Below are 15000 nucleotides of genomic sequence, written 5' to 3'. Positions count from 1 at the left end.
TAAAGGGAATTTTATTTTTATTTTTATTTATTTCTATGACAATAACGAGTCCAACAAAACAATTTGTGTCATCAAACCAGCAATGAAGTACACGTGTGTGTAAATACCAAATCAGCAACACTTACTATCATGAACTGTTCGTCCCAGGAGATCTTTCTGACTCTGTAAGCGTCGAGCGTGTTGATGAGGAAGGTCAGCCCAAAGGTGACTGGAAGTTACAAAGGGAAAAGAGGAAGATGTTGATGATGATGATGACGATGACGATGATGATGATGATGATGATGATGTTATAATAATAATAATAATAATAATAATAATAATAATAATAATAATAATAATCATGATGATGATGATGATGATGATGATGATGATGATGATGATGATGATAGTAATAATAATGATAATAATAATAATAATAATGATAATAATAATAATGATAATAATAATAATAATAATAATAATAATAATAATAATAATAATAATAATAATAATAATAATAATAATAATAATATAATAATAATAATAATAATAATAATTTCTATAGAGCCCCTTTCCACCAAAAGTGCTTGGAAGCGCTTATACAAAATCTTTAAGTAACCTGCACATGTGATTATATATAACATCAATCAATAAAATCACTCACAGAAAAACTGAAAAGAAGATGAATGCAAAGACCTGCACAGAACACAATTTGTGTCTGACATGCATCACACCATTTGTGTGAAAGCCACGGTTTTTTTGAACACGTCGGCAAGAAAAACCTTTTAACTATATATCAATAGATTAAAATATCCACAATTAGTAAAATAGAATTAAACCTGAGACTTCAAAGAATTTGTTAAGAATCCATGGCTTACTCTACTCAGGCCTCCCGATTATGCAGGCAGTTAAAAATGTGGAGGCGAGAATGCCAACCAATTAAAGGAGGGAGTAAAAAGTAACAGCCCTAAACTTGGATTAGGTTTTAAAGAAAGAGGGAAAATTATATTTAACACCACAATCATTATATTGTGTTTTTTCAATTGCGAAATGTACTAGAATTAATATTAGATAAATACTTTAAATTTTATTATTGTTTTTTTCCTGTATAAGTCTTATCGGAGGAGGAAAAGAGAACAGCATGTTTACTGCCGCAAACAAAATGGCAGCCTCCTATCGGTGTCAATTTCAAATTACTGTTGTGTCTAATTTGTATCATTTCACTTTGGATTACTTTTCCTCATATCGTATGCAAGTATAACTCTATTTGTTTATTATTTTACCTGCTTTTTAAATTGAATTAACTTTATAATCAAGATTGCTAGTCTAGTCTAACTCTGTTCGCTTACTCTTCTCTGACTGACTCAAAGTGAAAGTAAAGAGACTTCTTAGAATATAAGTTGTCTTCGTCTGCATTAGGTCCCATAATTATAATACAGGTCTAGACTAAACATGGGGAGAAAATGTTGTGTTACGGGTTGCCATTCAAATTATAAATCAACTGATAAAATTACTGTTTATAGACTTCCTAAAAATTTAGAAGAACGTGAAAGGTGGATGAAAGCAATACCCCGTGACAATATCCCAAACACATCAAACACTGTTGTTTGCATCAAACATTTTCCTGAAGGGTTTGAAACAATTTCAGTCAAAGGAAGATTAAGACCAAAAGACCCTCCTTCTATTTTTGATAACATTCCAAGAAGTTTAGTACCAACACCACCACCACTTCCTAGAACAACTACAAAGTCAAGCTCAGCGATACGTTGTCATCAACCAGATGAATTGAATGAATTTATTAAACAAGATGTTGTAGACTTTGATACTTTGTGCTCTTCTATAGCTGGTCGACAATTTCCTTGCGAGATTAATTCTTTTGTAAGCAACAATTATTTATTCATACAATCAACAGATTACTTGCATTCTTCTGGCATTCCAAGGTTTATGTTAAAAATCAACCCTGATCAAAGCTTCGATGGATATCACGCAGGAGTAAAAACATCAATAACACCGCTTTCAAGAAACAGGATTACAAAAGTTGCACGATGGTCACAACTTGAGGCTTCTTTAGATTATCTTAATTCTTTGGAACTGAATCACAAAAAGTCTGTTTTGTTAGAACAATGTTCAACTTTGAATACAGTTGCAGTAAAAAATGTGAAATATTCACCTGATATCATAGTACGAGCTTTTGAATATTTAGCTACTTCCCGATCTTTATATAATCGTCTTCATGAGGATTTTGGTTTACCAAGCCAAACAACCCTAAACAGAATATCATCTAAAGTAAACAATACCAGCGATTTAACTTTTTTAACAAGTGTCTTTTCTTCCTTAGAGGAACAGCAAAAAAAATATATTTTATTGATAGATGAAGTCTATGTTAAACCTCTCCTAACATATCATGGAGGAAAACTGTTCGGAAAATCTGTTAATAAGCCAGAAGAACTTGCAACAACAGTTTTAGGGTTTATGTTAGTTTCACCTTTTGGTGGTCCATCATATTTAATTAAAATGCTGCCTGTGCGTAACCTGGACTCACAATTTATGTTTGATCAAACAAATGAGCTATTGAATAATATAAAAAAAGCAGGTGGAACTGTAGTATCTATCATTTGTGATAATAATAGAATCAATCAATCGTTTTTCAAATTATTTTCTTTAGAATCTCCTTGGAAGACAACCGACAATATATTTTTATTATACGATTTTGTACATATAGTTAAAAACAGAAGAAATAACTGGCTCACAGAAAAAACTGGACAACTTGTTTTTGAGGATAATGGAGATGAATTTACAGCTAAATGGGAACACATACAGAAACTACAGCAAATGGAAGATGAAAGTCTAGTGAAGATGTCAAAATTAAATTATCAGTCTGCTAATCCCAAACCTATTGAGAGACAAAAAGTTCAAACCTGTCTGAATGTTTTCTGTGAGGAGACTAAGGTAGCATTAATAGAACACCCTGGAATGCAAGATGAAAATGTGGACGGAACAGTAAATTTTATATCTAAGGTAATTGAATTTTGGAAAATTATGAATGTAAAATCACGCTTTGAAGACAAACGATTCAAAGATCCATTACGCGCAGCCATTTCTAATGATAAAGATTTAGGATTAAAAATACTTAAGGATTTTTCTGATTTTGCTTCTCAATTACAAAGCCAACAGGGTAAAAGAGAGAAAAAATTTACTCGTGATACTTCTTTAGCCATTCAACATACATGTAAAGGAATTATTGAACTAACAAAGTATTTATTGGAGTCTTCTGAATATGTTCTTCTCGGAAAATTTACAACTGATCCCATAGAAAAAGCTTTTGGTAAATTGAGACAAGGCAGTGGTGGTACTTATTTCATTAATGTCCAGCAAATTCTTGAAAAAGTTAATATCTTTCAAACTAAATTACTACTTCGTCTACGTTTTGATATTGACGAGCTTTCTTCTGAGTCAGGTCATTCTTGTGACAAATGTGGATTTGTGTGGTCAGAAGAAGTTTGTGAAATTGTTGACAATTTGCCAGATCTAGAATCTTCCGTCAAAGATGAAGTAAAACAAAGTTTAGTATACATTGCTGGTTATGTCACACGTAAGGATCACGCAGGTGAAGAGGAGGACGTTTTATTTACCTATTTTAATAAGTTTGGATCTTATACATCAAATTTAGACAGAGGGGTTTGAAGAAGGCAAATGATTTAACCTGTCAGTGGACAATTTTTTCCTACATTATTTTTCAGTCTATTGCAAACAACGTGTGTCGAAATTCATTAAGTAATACTTTGTATAAAATTTCGGAAATGTTTGATTTTTAAATTAAAGAGCACCACTGTAACATATTGAGCAACATATTGCTTAACAATTACTGCAAGTTGTCCAACATGCCATCTGACAAGGAGCCAAAACAAAAGATTTTAAAGCTATCATAGAGGTAAATCTTGTATTCAAATTCTTTTTATTATTTTTTTCTCAAAAATAATATTTCTGGCTTTTTTAATGGCTTATAGTACTCATACAGTGCCTAAATGAGTATATTAATGATTTTATTAGATAACTGCATTGTTTACCATTAAAAACCCAACTGTTAAGATAAACCTGTTATCGCCTCCACATTTTGTCTACTGCCGCACGTTGGTCAGGCCTGAGTAGAGTAAGCCATGTAAGAATCTCATTTACGACCTCTTGAAAAGCTGGGGGTCATTTTAGCACATACAAACCTAAACCACTTATCAAAGTTTTGTCTGTAAAATTCCATTTCGATAATCGGCTGATCAAAACTCTGAATTCTACATACAACCTTTCTGCACCATCATTTATTTAATTTTGAGTGTATCAGACCTCTGATGAATAAAAGAAGGTGTGCAAAGCTTGTATGTAGACTTCAGAGGTTTGATCCGCCGATTGTGAAAATCGAGACTTCAGAGGTTTGATCCGCCGATTGTGAAAATCGAGACTTCAGAGGTTTGATCCGCCGATTGTGAAAATCGAGACTTCAGAGGTTTGATCCGCCGATTGTGAAAATCGAGACTTCAGAGGTTTGATCCACCGACCATCGATTTCCAGCATCTAAGACATCTCAACATAATACCGTTTGGAGTCAGTGAGTCAGATATTCAAGACAGTTTTGACACTTACTCATAAACCTGTAGACATTACACAGTAAAATTGTCCAGAGAGCAAATCCAGTGTGCCACACATGGTGATCATTGACCATGGACAGACCAAGGAACATGAAGATGATGGTCTCACAGGCAGTGCTGGAGAAAAATGGAACAAATATATATATATTAAACCAGTCACTCAAAATGGAGGGAGAAAAAAGCTAAACTGTGTATCATGATTTAAAGCAATTGCCTTGAAGTTGAGTCTTCTATAAACTGACCTATTTGGACTTCTCTACACATCATAGATTTACATTTATATTTCAAAATGGCAGTATGGCACAGTCTTTGCTTCATACTCAAAAGGTATTGAGTTCAAATATCCTTTGTGTTGCGTGGCCTTGAGCAAGTCACCTTGCCCTAGTTTACAAAACTGCAACTGATGCCTGAATTATTCCAGTCTTCCATTAGAATAGTAGTCCTTCAGAGCCACTAGGCCCATGGAGCTGAAGTTTATCCCGGTTTCTTTAGCATGAAACGGACAATAGCAAATGCTCGCTACCTTTTGGATAGGACGCTAGTCTATCGCAAAGTACTTTCCACTAGATCTAACAGACCCATTCACTGCTGGGTAGACAGGGGGATCAGAGATTAATCTCGACTGCACCAGATCGATCTTAGTCCCTTTGCATGTGAAGCAAGTGCTCTACCAACTGAGCTATTGGGACCCCCGTGTAATAGACCCTAAACAAATTTTTTTCCCTGAGAATGAATAAAAGAAATTTAATTGATTTTTTTCTAAATATCCAATTTACCCTATGACTTTGGTGAAGTAGTTGATGGTAGTTTTGGACTTGTCACTGATGTTGTTGAAGGCGTAATGCTTTTGGGTTATCCCACATCCTACAAGGCTGAAAAGAAAAAAAATATAAATAGAAGTTTTGTCATCACATATTTAAGAAAGTAAAATTAAAATGGTTCTTAAAACTTTATTTGTAGCTATAAGGTAAAGCTGTCAATAGTTTTGAACAAAAATGAAAATATCAGATTCCAAAACAACACAATGAAAAACCATGGAAGAAAATGCATATGCACTGCCATTTTCTAGAATCAATGCGCACAAACATTCAGTCTTCCCTAGTCCTATTCACGCATGGAACAACATCCCTGAAAATGTGAGAGCAACCAATCAATAAGCCGACAATATTCTATCGTTATCTCAACCAGTTTAAAACCAATAGATAGATGTTACGTCAATGCCAGCCCCCTTCATCACATGAAGCTGCAACTATTTTGGATTGGGTTGGGTTGGATTGAATTGGATTGGGTTGGATTGGGTTGGATTGGATTGGTTTGGGTTGGATTGGGTTGGATTGGATTGGATTGGATTGGATTGAATTGGATTGGATTGGATTGGGTTGGATAGGATTGGATTGAATTGGATTAGGTTGGATTGGATTGGATTGGGTTGGATTGGATTGGGTTGGGTTGGATTCGATTGGGTTGGGTTGGGTTGGGTTGGATTGGATTGGGTTGGATTGGGTTGGATTGGGTTGGATTGGATTGGATTGGGTTGGATTGGATTGAATTGGATTGGATTGGGTTGGGTTGGATTGGATTGGATTGGATTGGGTTGGATTGGATTGGGTTGTATTGGATTGGATTGGGTTGTATTGGATTGGATTGGATTGGGTTGTATTGGATTGGATTGGGTGGTATTGGATTGGATTGGGTTGTATTGGATTGGATTGGGTTGTATTGGATTGGATTGGGTTGTATTGGATTGGATTGGGTTGTATTGTATTGGATTGGATTGGGTTGTATTGGATTGGATTGGGTTGGATTGGGTTGGGTTGTATTGGATTGGATTGGATTGGATTGGATTGGGTTGGATTGGATTGGGTTGGATTGGATTGGGTTGGATTGGATTGGATTGGATTGGATAGGATTGGATTGGATTGGATTGGATTGGGTTGGGTTGGGTAGGGTTGGGTTGGATTGGATTGGATGGGATTGGATTGGGTTGGGTTGGATTGGATTGGATTGGATTGGGTTGGATTGGATTGGAACACTCACAGTAGAACTTGAAGCATTTCCGTTTTATTTCTATTGGTAGCTGAAAAGTGTTTTGAGCCCAAAATGTTCCGTTTTAAGTATTTGGTTCTTTTTGTAACCTGCTATATTCATTCAAATTTCATCTTTTTTCTTACTTACAATAATGTTTATTATAAATGAAATAGTTTCAGCACTAAATTCAACTGGTTAAAAACAAGGCAAAAGAGAAAAATACAAGAAGAAAAAAACATCCCAAAAAATCAGTGGACCTCCACTGGGGATCGAGTCGACTGATTTTTTTCTTGTACAGTAAAATTACTTTAAACCAAAAGAAGCTAAACCGAAAAATACCTTAAACCGCAAAGAATTTAATAAATTGTACGAGTTTCTTCATTATCTTTGTATTAATTCTTACGATGAACCGAAATACTTCTAAGCAGGACTTTCTTTAAACCGAAACAACCTGAGAGCACCTTCCCTTTTTCTCTCTCTATTTGTCTTCAAAAATTCGGGAAGGTGGCCACATGTAATAATGCCCGGCGATATTAAACAGAGCGTAAGTATAAGATGAGGGTGATGGGTGGGGTTGGCAAACACTTCAATCACTGCACTTGGGCTTGGCCAACACCCAGGGCATTCACACCACAATCGCACAGACAAAGGAAGACAGCGGTTGACTGGCAGGCAAAAAATGAGGAAAGAGGGGGAGTTGGGGTGTAGAATCACGCAAGCGAGATGTTCTCGCTCGTGTGTTGATGCTTTGGAACTGACTGGATTTTCAACACGACGATAAGGAGGGGGGGGGAGGGGGGGGTGGTAGACAACTTACCATTGACATGCCATTTCATTTCCACTTTGTTTAAATGGGTGTGTGAGGGGGGGGAGGTTCTATGTAATTAGGCCTTTGAACCTAATGGCTTTTCAACAAAAGAGAGATGTGTAGTAGACAGCTTAGCATTGACACGCCTTTTCATTTCCATTTCACTTCACCTCTGAGTAGCTGCACATCATTCATTATCAATTATCGCACAAGAACTTTCGATCTTATTTTAGCTTTGCATTTTACTAAAAGATGTCTAAAAGAAAGCACTGTGCTTACACGTTTGAGTTTAAAATCAAAATACTATGTGAAGTCTATGAAAAAAAAAAAGTTGATCAAGACGGAGATATGTAAAATACACGACATCCCGAACTCAACTCTTTCAACAATTTTGAATTGAAAACGAAAACCCCCAAAAATATTTTTAAAACACACACAAAAAAAAAAATAACAAAATTAATGGTTACGAAGACAGCATTTATTCAACAACTCCATTTAACGGGAAACCCATGATACGATTAAATGAACAAATTCCTTAAATAGGCTAGTTACTACCCTTGAAAAACATTGCAAAACGGGAACTTGCTTTAAACCAAAATGTCTTTAAACCGAAATGGTTTAGAAGGTCCCCAAAATTTCGGTTTAAAGTAATTCTACTGTATTTTCTTTCTTGCTTTATCTGGCACCTTTGATACACACTTGTTCAGTTCTTTCTTGCTTTGTCTGGCACCTTTCATACACACTTGTTCAGGTCGTTCTTGCTTTGTCTGGCACCTTTCATACACACTTGTTCAGTTCTTTGTCTGGCACCTTTCATACACACTTGTTCAGTTCTTTGTCTGGCACCTTTGATACACACTTGTTCAGTTCTTGGTCTGGCACCTTTCATACACACTTGTTCAGTTCTTTATTTCCTTTATACACCTTTCAGCATTCATCATCATCATCATTGCCTTTTTCATCCTGGGTCAGGGTATAGGCCACAGACAAACAGTTTCCATCCTTCTCTGTCCTGAGTTATCTTTTTAATCTCATTCCAGGTCTTATCACTTCTCTGTATATCAGCTTCTTTAATTCTTCTCCATGTTCCTCGTGGCCTTCCCCTTGATCTTCTGCCCTGAGGGTTCCAGTCCAATACTTTCTTTGTTATAGTGGAGTCATTCTTTCTAAGCGTGTGTCCAATCGTCTTCTTCCTATTTCCTCTCCCACTGGTTTCTGCTGTGTTCTTTTCCATACTTCTTCATTTTTTATTCTATCCCTTCATTTTATTCTGAGTAGCTTACGCATGCACCTGTTTACGAAAATCTGTACCCTCCTGATACATGCCTGTGATGCGTTCCAAGTTTCACATCCATACAGTACTTTCAACTCAAATGTGAAGTCTGTCCTACTGTATGGATGTGAAACTTTCAGCATTACAGACTTGTATTTACTCCACTCACCTGATGATTCCAGAAAACTCAAACAGCTCCGAACACAGAAATCCCAGGTAGGCCACAGTGTACATGATCAACGGTTGGGCCACTGGTGGGAAAAAGGAAATCAATAGTTTAACCCTCTCCTTACCAGCCATTTTCATGATTTTCCCCAAAACTTCACACCCAACTAACACCAAAATATATTTCTTATCTCTCAAACATAATAGCAGTAAAATTCTTGCCATACATAATTTCTTTAGCAAAACATGCTTTACAACATACTGTTCATTTTCTTTAAATGTTATGATGTACAAAAGAAATTTGAATAAGAAAAATGTTGGTTGTGTCGTAACAAATGTGACGATTATCCTGTAGTTGGTACGGAGAGGGTTAAGTCAAACTCAATTTCAATCCAAATAACTAGTAGATTTTTGACCAATCAAAGCATAGGATATGTGACACACCCTCAAGACAGCTCGGACAATTATAGCTGATTGTTTACAAACAATAGAATGAAGGAAGTTAACAACACTCTGCTCTTTGTTATTGTGTTTCGACAGATACTTTTGTCATAAGATCTCACTGGATTTGCTGAATCAGACTACAAATGTTAAAGGTTATACACGTGTTAAAAAAATAAATAAATACAAATAAAATTCCCTCTATTCATCCCCAAGGAGAAATTTGTCTTTAAGGTCTCTTCCAAGGGATGACTAGAATAACTCGGGCATCAGCCGCAGTGCAGCACAGAAAAGTGAGCTAGGGCAAGGTGACTTGCTCAAGGTCACAAAGCAAGACAGGAAATCGAACTCTGTACTTTTTGGTTATGAAGCAAAGAACGTACTGCTGAGCCCTGTGTTGGATTTATCAGGCGTGTAGGACAAGTGATTATTTCACTTAAATGCACACAATTGATTTTTTTTTTTTGTTTGTTTGTTGCTTTAGGTCTCTTCCAACACAATTGAGGTTATATGAGAGACCGCTGAAACAAAAAAACAAGCAATCTAACAAAAATAGTACAAATGTAAATCAAAATCATAACCTAAAGATATCATAAGCTAAATTATAAATAACCAAGAACAAACAGGCAGAAGATTTACAGAAAAAAAAAATATCCCCTGTCAAAAATACAATCACAAACCAAAGAAGCAGGATAGGCTAGTAAAGAGAAGAAGAAACGACATCACTATCGGATCGTACACCCATGCGAACATCATAGGTATACGATTCAAGGGTGATGCTCCCATCCAACCACCCGCACACAATTGATTGTTATAGCATGTAGTTTAATACGAGGCAGCGTGGCTCAGCGGTACGGTCTTTGCTTCGTATCTGAAAGGTAACGAGTTCGATCAACTGCCGCTGCACTGTGTGGCCTTGAACAAGTCACCTCGCCCTAGCTCAATTTGCAGCGCTGTACTACAACTGACGCCTGGGTTATTCCAGTCTTCCCTTGGATATAGACCCTAGAGACAAATTTTCCCTATGGGATGAATAAAGGTAATTTTATTTATTTATTTATTTTTAGTTTGCTTAGGTTAGCATTAACTGTCATTGTTTACAAGAGAACGACTGTCCAAGGGGTGTGGTAATGTTCCAATTCCCTAGGAGTCTATTGATTTTAACTAATACCAATTGGAAGCGAGGAAAGACAATATAATCAGAATAATACATATTTTGTTAATGAGCATTTATACAGCTCATTTCCACAGATTAACCATATTCAATGCACTTCAAAATGTTTCATTTATTCTCCCAGCAGGCCATATGGAAGCATATTTCTATATATTTCATACAGTACCATCCGCCTGTTTGGTGTATTTTTTGTACTAACACTCTTACAACATCTGTCACTGCCTATAACCAGGTGCTCATTCCCACCTGAGTCAAATGGGGTAATGTGTTCCTAACCCAAGGACACAATGTCAGGTACAGAATTTTCCACGATCACTGTCATCCATCCGGCCACTGACTATACTTAACACCGCTTGACTTTTTGTGACAAGGCGAGACATCGTACTGCTGAACCACATAAGCTGAAAACTGAAAAAGCAGCTATGTGGTCTAGTGGTATGACACTCGCTTTCGGATTGGAAGGCCCTGGGTTCGAGCCTCGTGCTCAGCGCATAGTTGAGTCCTTGGAAAAGGCTCTTTACTAACAGTCTCTCACCATACTCAGGTGTAAAATGAGTATCTGGCTGTTAACAGCGTTGTCTTTGTCCGAAAAATTGTAATATCGCCTAACAGGCATCATGTCCCGTCCTACATGTTAAATGTTGCTGTTGACCAGGGACCCCTTGTAAAGCGCTTTGAGCACATTTAGTGGATATTGCGCTATATTTAAAGCTCAATTTTTTAAAAACAACTAATTTCACTCATTCACCTGTAAAAACACTAACATTGCTCTTTCATGAGTGAGTGTTGGTTTGTTTACCTTTGACGTGAGTGGCATATTTTGTGAGAAGGGCCGATACGATGCCAGCCAGAACACCCAGAGCCAATCCACCCAGACAAACTACAATGAATTTGACTACACCAAGGACGATCTGTAATCATAGCAAATATCATAAATTTTTATAGAATAATGATAATAATAACAATATCATAAATAACATTAATAGCGACAAAAACAACAGTAATAATAATAATAATAATAATAATAATAATAATAATAATAATAATAATAATAATAATAATAATATTAATAATACTAATAATAATATTAATAATAATAATAATAATAATAATAATAATAATAATAATAATAATAATAATAATAATAATAATAATAATAATAATAATAATAATAGGCTCGATAATAATAATAATAATAACAACAACAATGATGACTATAATAATTATAAGCTAAGTGTAAAAAAATCTATATAAAAATTTTCAAACACATCAAATAAATTATTAGCAAAGTCGAACGTAATAAAACTTAAATGATAATACCTAAAATTGTGCTCTTTAACTCAACAAGAAACAAAATTTAATTTATTATTTATAAAACCGCTCACATGCACTTCTGATATATCATCCATTACATTGTAGGCCTGGAATACTTTATACAGAACAACAGTTACACCGTCTGAAATAAACAAGAAAAAAGTGAAAAAGAAGTACAGAAGAATACGATAAGATATTTTACATAATATGACTACTCTACAATGAGTGGTAAAACATCGGCACTGATGAAACAATGAGGATGGTTACATGTTCATGAAGTATGGGCTGAGGATAAATAAATAACAACTCTGTACAAAGGATGAAATGGCCTTATACATTTTTTTAAAAAGATAGAGAGAGAGAGAGAGAGAGAGAGAGAGAGAGAGAGAGAGAGAGTGAGAGATAGAGAGAGAGATAGAGAGAGAGAGATAGAGAGAGAGAGAGAGAAAGAGAGAGAGAGAGAGAGAAAGAAAGAGAGAGATATATATATATATATATATATATATATATATAGAGAGAGAGAGAGAGAGAGAGAGTGAGAGAGAGAGAGAGACTGTAAACTCACCATTTAAAAGGGATTCTCCAAATACAAGGAAGTACAGGACTTGGTTCACTCCAATCTCATTAAAAACTGCCAAGACCTGAGGAAAATAAAAAACAGAATTGAGGTCGGAGATAAGAAATTTTAAAATGGTGAAAAAAACAGAAACTGACTTACAATTTGTACTGTCTCTTTCCATTCATTCCGTACAGCTAAATTTTTAAAAACATTTGACACATGCGTGCACAAACACATACGCAAATGAACTCACAGGTAGCCAGAAATGAAGTGAGTAGGAAAGTGCCCGAAGACAATAGAGAATAAAAATTTCGCGCTCCATGTAGTGGTGGATAGCTGATACAGTAGAGTCACACTCTCCCTGGCCACACAGAGTTGTCATACCAGTAAGGTCATGGGTTCGATCCCCCATCACCCCGTGAAATTTTTATTCACTATTGTCTTCTGGCACTTTCCTACTCACTTAATTTCTTGTTATTATCAACATTAGTGTCTGCTCCTGAATGAATTATTCACAGATAGTCACATTTTAGTGGAACTGGAATCCAGGGTCTGAGTTAAGTCCAGCAGAAAGTTCGATTGTAGCATAAATACCATAAAAATGACGACTATCAACTTTAAATAGAAAAATGCCTTCTAGAAACCCCACCATGCAAATGACTTCCAGACAATCCTCCCAGAATCAACACACACCAAAATCAATTTTTCACGAGCACAATCAAAATATGGAACACTCCTCTCTGCAACATAATACAATCAAAATATTTTTCAGCACTCCAGAACAAAATCTACACCATGAATCTTTCAGCTATCAAACAATCATATTATTAATAAGGTGGCTTTAAGCTATTTCACCCTCCTTACACCGTTAAATTTTCCTTCAACAGTTGATGCTGCGACAAAATGGAATAGAATGACAGATAAATACAAACACACACACACACACACACACTCACAATAAACCCTTACATCTACACACATACAACACATGACTTACAGCAACCGGATCCACAGCTACAATGAGAGATGCAAACACCATCACCTCCACAAACCCCAGTTCATCAATGGATCCCATGGCACCTACCCGAGTCAACCCAAACAAGCTTAGACCTGTAATCGTTAGGAAACAATAAATATGAAATAATTGTACAAAAATAATTATAACAGCTTTAAACCAGAACAAAATGCTAAATACGCAATGCTTAGGGCTCAAAACCCTTCTTCAGCTGATAACAGAGGCTTCACGTTAAATCAAAATTTTTTTTTTAATTACGTCCTTCCGCCACAGCATCATAAGAAATCATCCGTCGCCGAGGCATTCCACGAAGGACAATAGATAATCCATCAAACTAGCTGTCTGATGTCAACAGGAATCACCCATGTTGTCCAAGTGAGCAAATTAGGGGTTAATAATCTTGCCCAAGGAAAAAGAAACGAAAGTGCCTGAAGCAGGGTTTGAACCCGGGACCTTCTGGATCATAGTGCGATGCCTTAACCACTCGGCCATTTTGCCCCCCCCCCCCCCCCCCCCCCCCCCCCAAGAAATCAAGACAGATGAGAGTAAAAGCTCTCCACAGGTCCAGTAATAAATGATGAATAAATATGACTGTATTGTTATCACTATTACCTTATCCAATATCGAAGCTGTGGGATATGAAGTCAGCTTAACTCTCTCCTTACCGCCATTTTCAGGATTTTCCCCAAAACTTAACACCCAACTAACAAAAATATTAGATTTTTATCACTCAAACACAATAGCAGTAAGTTCTTGCGATACATTATTTCTTTATCAAAACATGCTCTACAACACACTGTTCATTTTCTTTAAATTTTATGATGTACAAAAGAAATTTGAATAAGAAAGATGTTGGTTGTATCGTATCAAATGTGACGATTTTCCTATAGTTGGTATGGAGAGGGTCAATCCGATGTTGGTTGTATATCGTAATGAATGTGACGATTTTCCTATGTGTGGTAAGGAGAGGGTTAAAGTAGAAATTGAATCCCGCATGGAAAGGGTTAACTAGAGACAATGTGAATTACAATATATACTCATATTGACATATTATAATATGAACAACAGACCAGTGTCAAATGAGGTGTGTGGCTACAAATTAAGGTCAACGGTAAACTAAAACAATCAAACTTTAAACTGTTCGATATTCTAAGGCCTGTCTGGTCTGCCATAAAATTAGCCTCAAATGACCAAAGTTATATCTTTCATTATATACGGGGAAAAAGTAATGAGGAAGCTGAAATAAAAGTAAAAGGTTATTAATTTTACAATAAGAAAAAGACAAAAAGCAATTTTTAGGGCACCTAAATCGCATAAATGTATTGAATAAACTTGCTCTCCCCAAAAAAAGGAAAAAAAAAAAAAAAAAATAAAAAAAAAAAAAAGGTAAAAAAAAAAGTAAAGGGTTAGGGCCAAAAAAAAAACATATTTGAATTTGTTTTAAACCCGGGGGACAAAAGAAAGAGAAGAGTAATATTAGTTTTCTGAGGTTTTTTCTGATCAGTGGGGAAAGGGAAAGGCCCTACCAGATCACCGATTTTCGGCCAACTTGGTTTCTTGAAAAAAAATATACGAGGAATACAAAAATGATACAAGGATTATGG

At 35.8% G+C, this 15000-nt stretch overlaps 1 protein-coding gene across 1 annotated transcript in view; it reads right to left on the bottom strand.

Moving 5' to 3' along the window:
• The window catches only part of LOC144980606 (uncharacterized), a 47637-nt gene that overhangs the window by 23029 nt on the left and 9608 nt on the right, over window positions 1-15000 (bottom strand). Inside the window, exons 7-15 of the mRNA XM_078928285.1 lie at window positions 14946-14952; window positions 13379-13491; window positions 12388-12463; window positions 11894-11964; window positions 11308-11419; window positions 8898-8979; window positions 5396-5491; window positions 4615-4736; window positions 126-208 (exon numbers count right to left, since the gene is read on the bottom strand). Coding sequence (XP_078784411.1) covers window positions 126-208; window positions 4615-4736; window positions 5396-5491; window positions 8898-8979; window positions 11308-11419; window positions 11894-11964; window positions 12388-12463; window positions 13379-13491; window positions 14946-14952 — 762 coding nt within the window. The remainder of the gene's footprint in view (window positions 1-125; window positions 209-4614; window positions 4737-5395; window positions 5492-8897; window positions 8980-11307; window positions 11420-11893; window positions 11965-12387; window positions 12464-13378; window positions 13492-14945; window positions 14953-15000) is intronic.

This window comes from Berghia stephanieae, chromosome 10 (assembly GCF_034508935.2).
Source record: "Berghia stephanieae isolate SIO BIC M18660-M18661 chromosome 10, UCSD_Bste_1.3, whole genome shotgun sequence".
Taxonomy (NCBI): Eukaryota; Metazoa; Mollusca; class Gastropoda; order Nudibranchia; family Aeolidiidae; genus Berghia; species Berghia stephanieae.
Note: the sequence above shows the minus strand (reverse complement) of the source record. Positions and strands in the feature narration are given on the sequence as shown.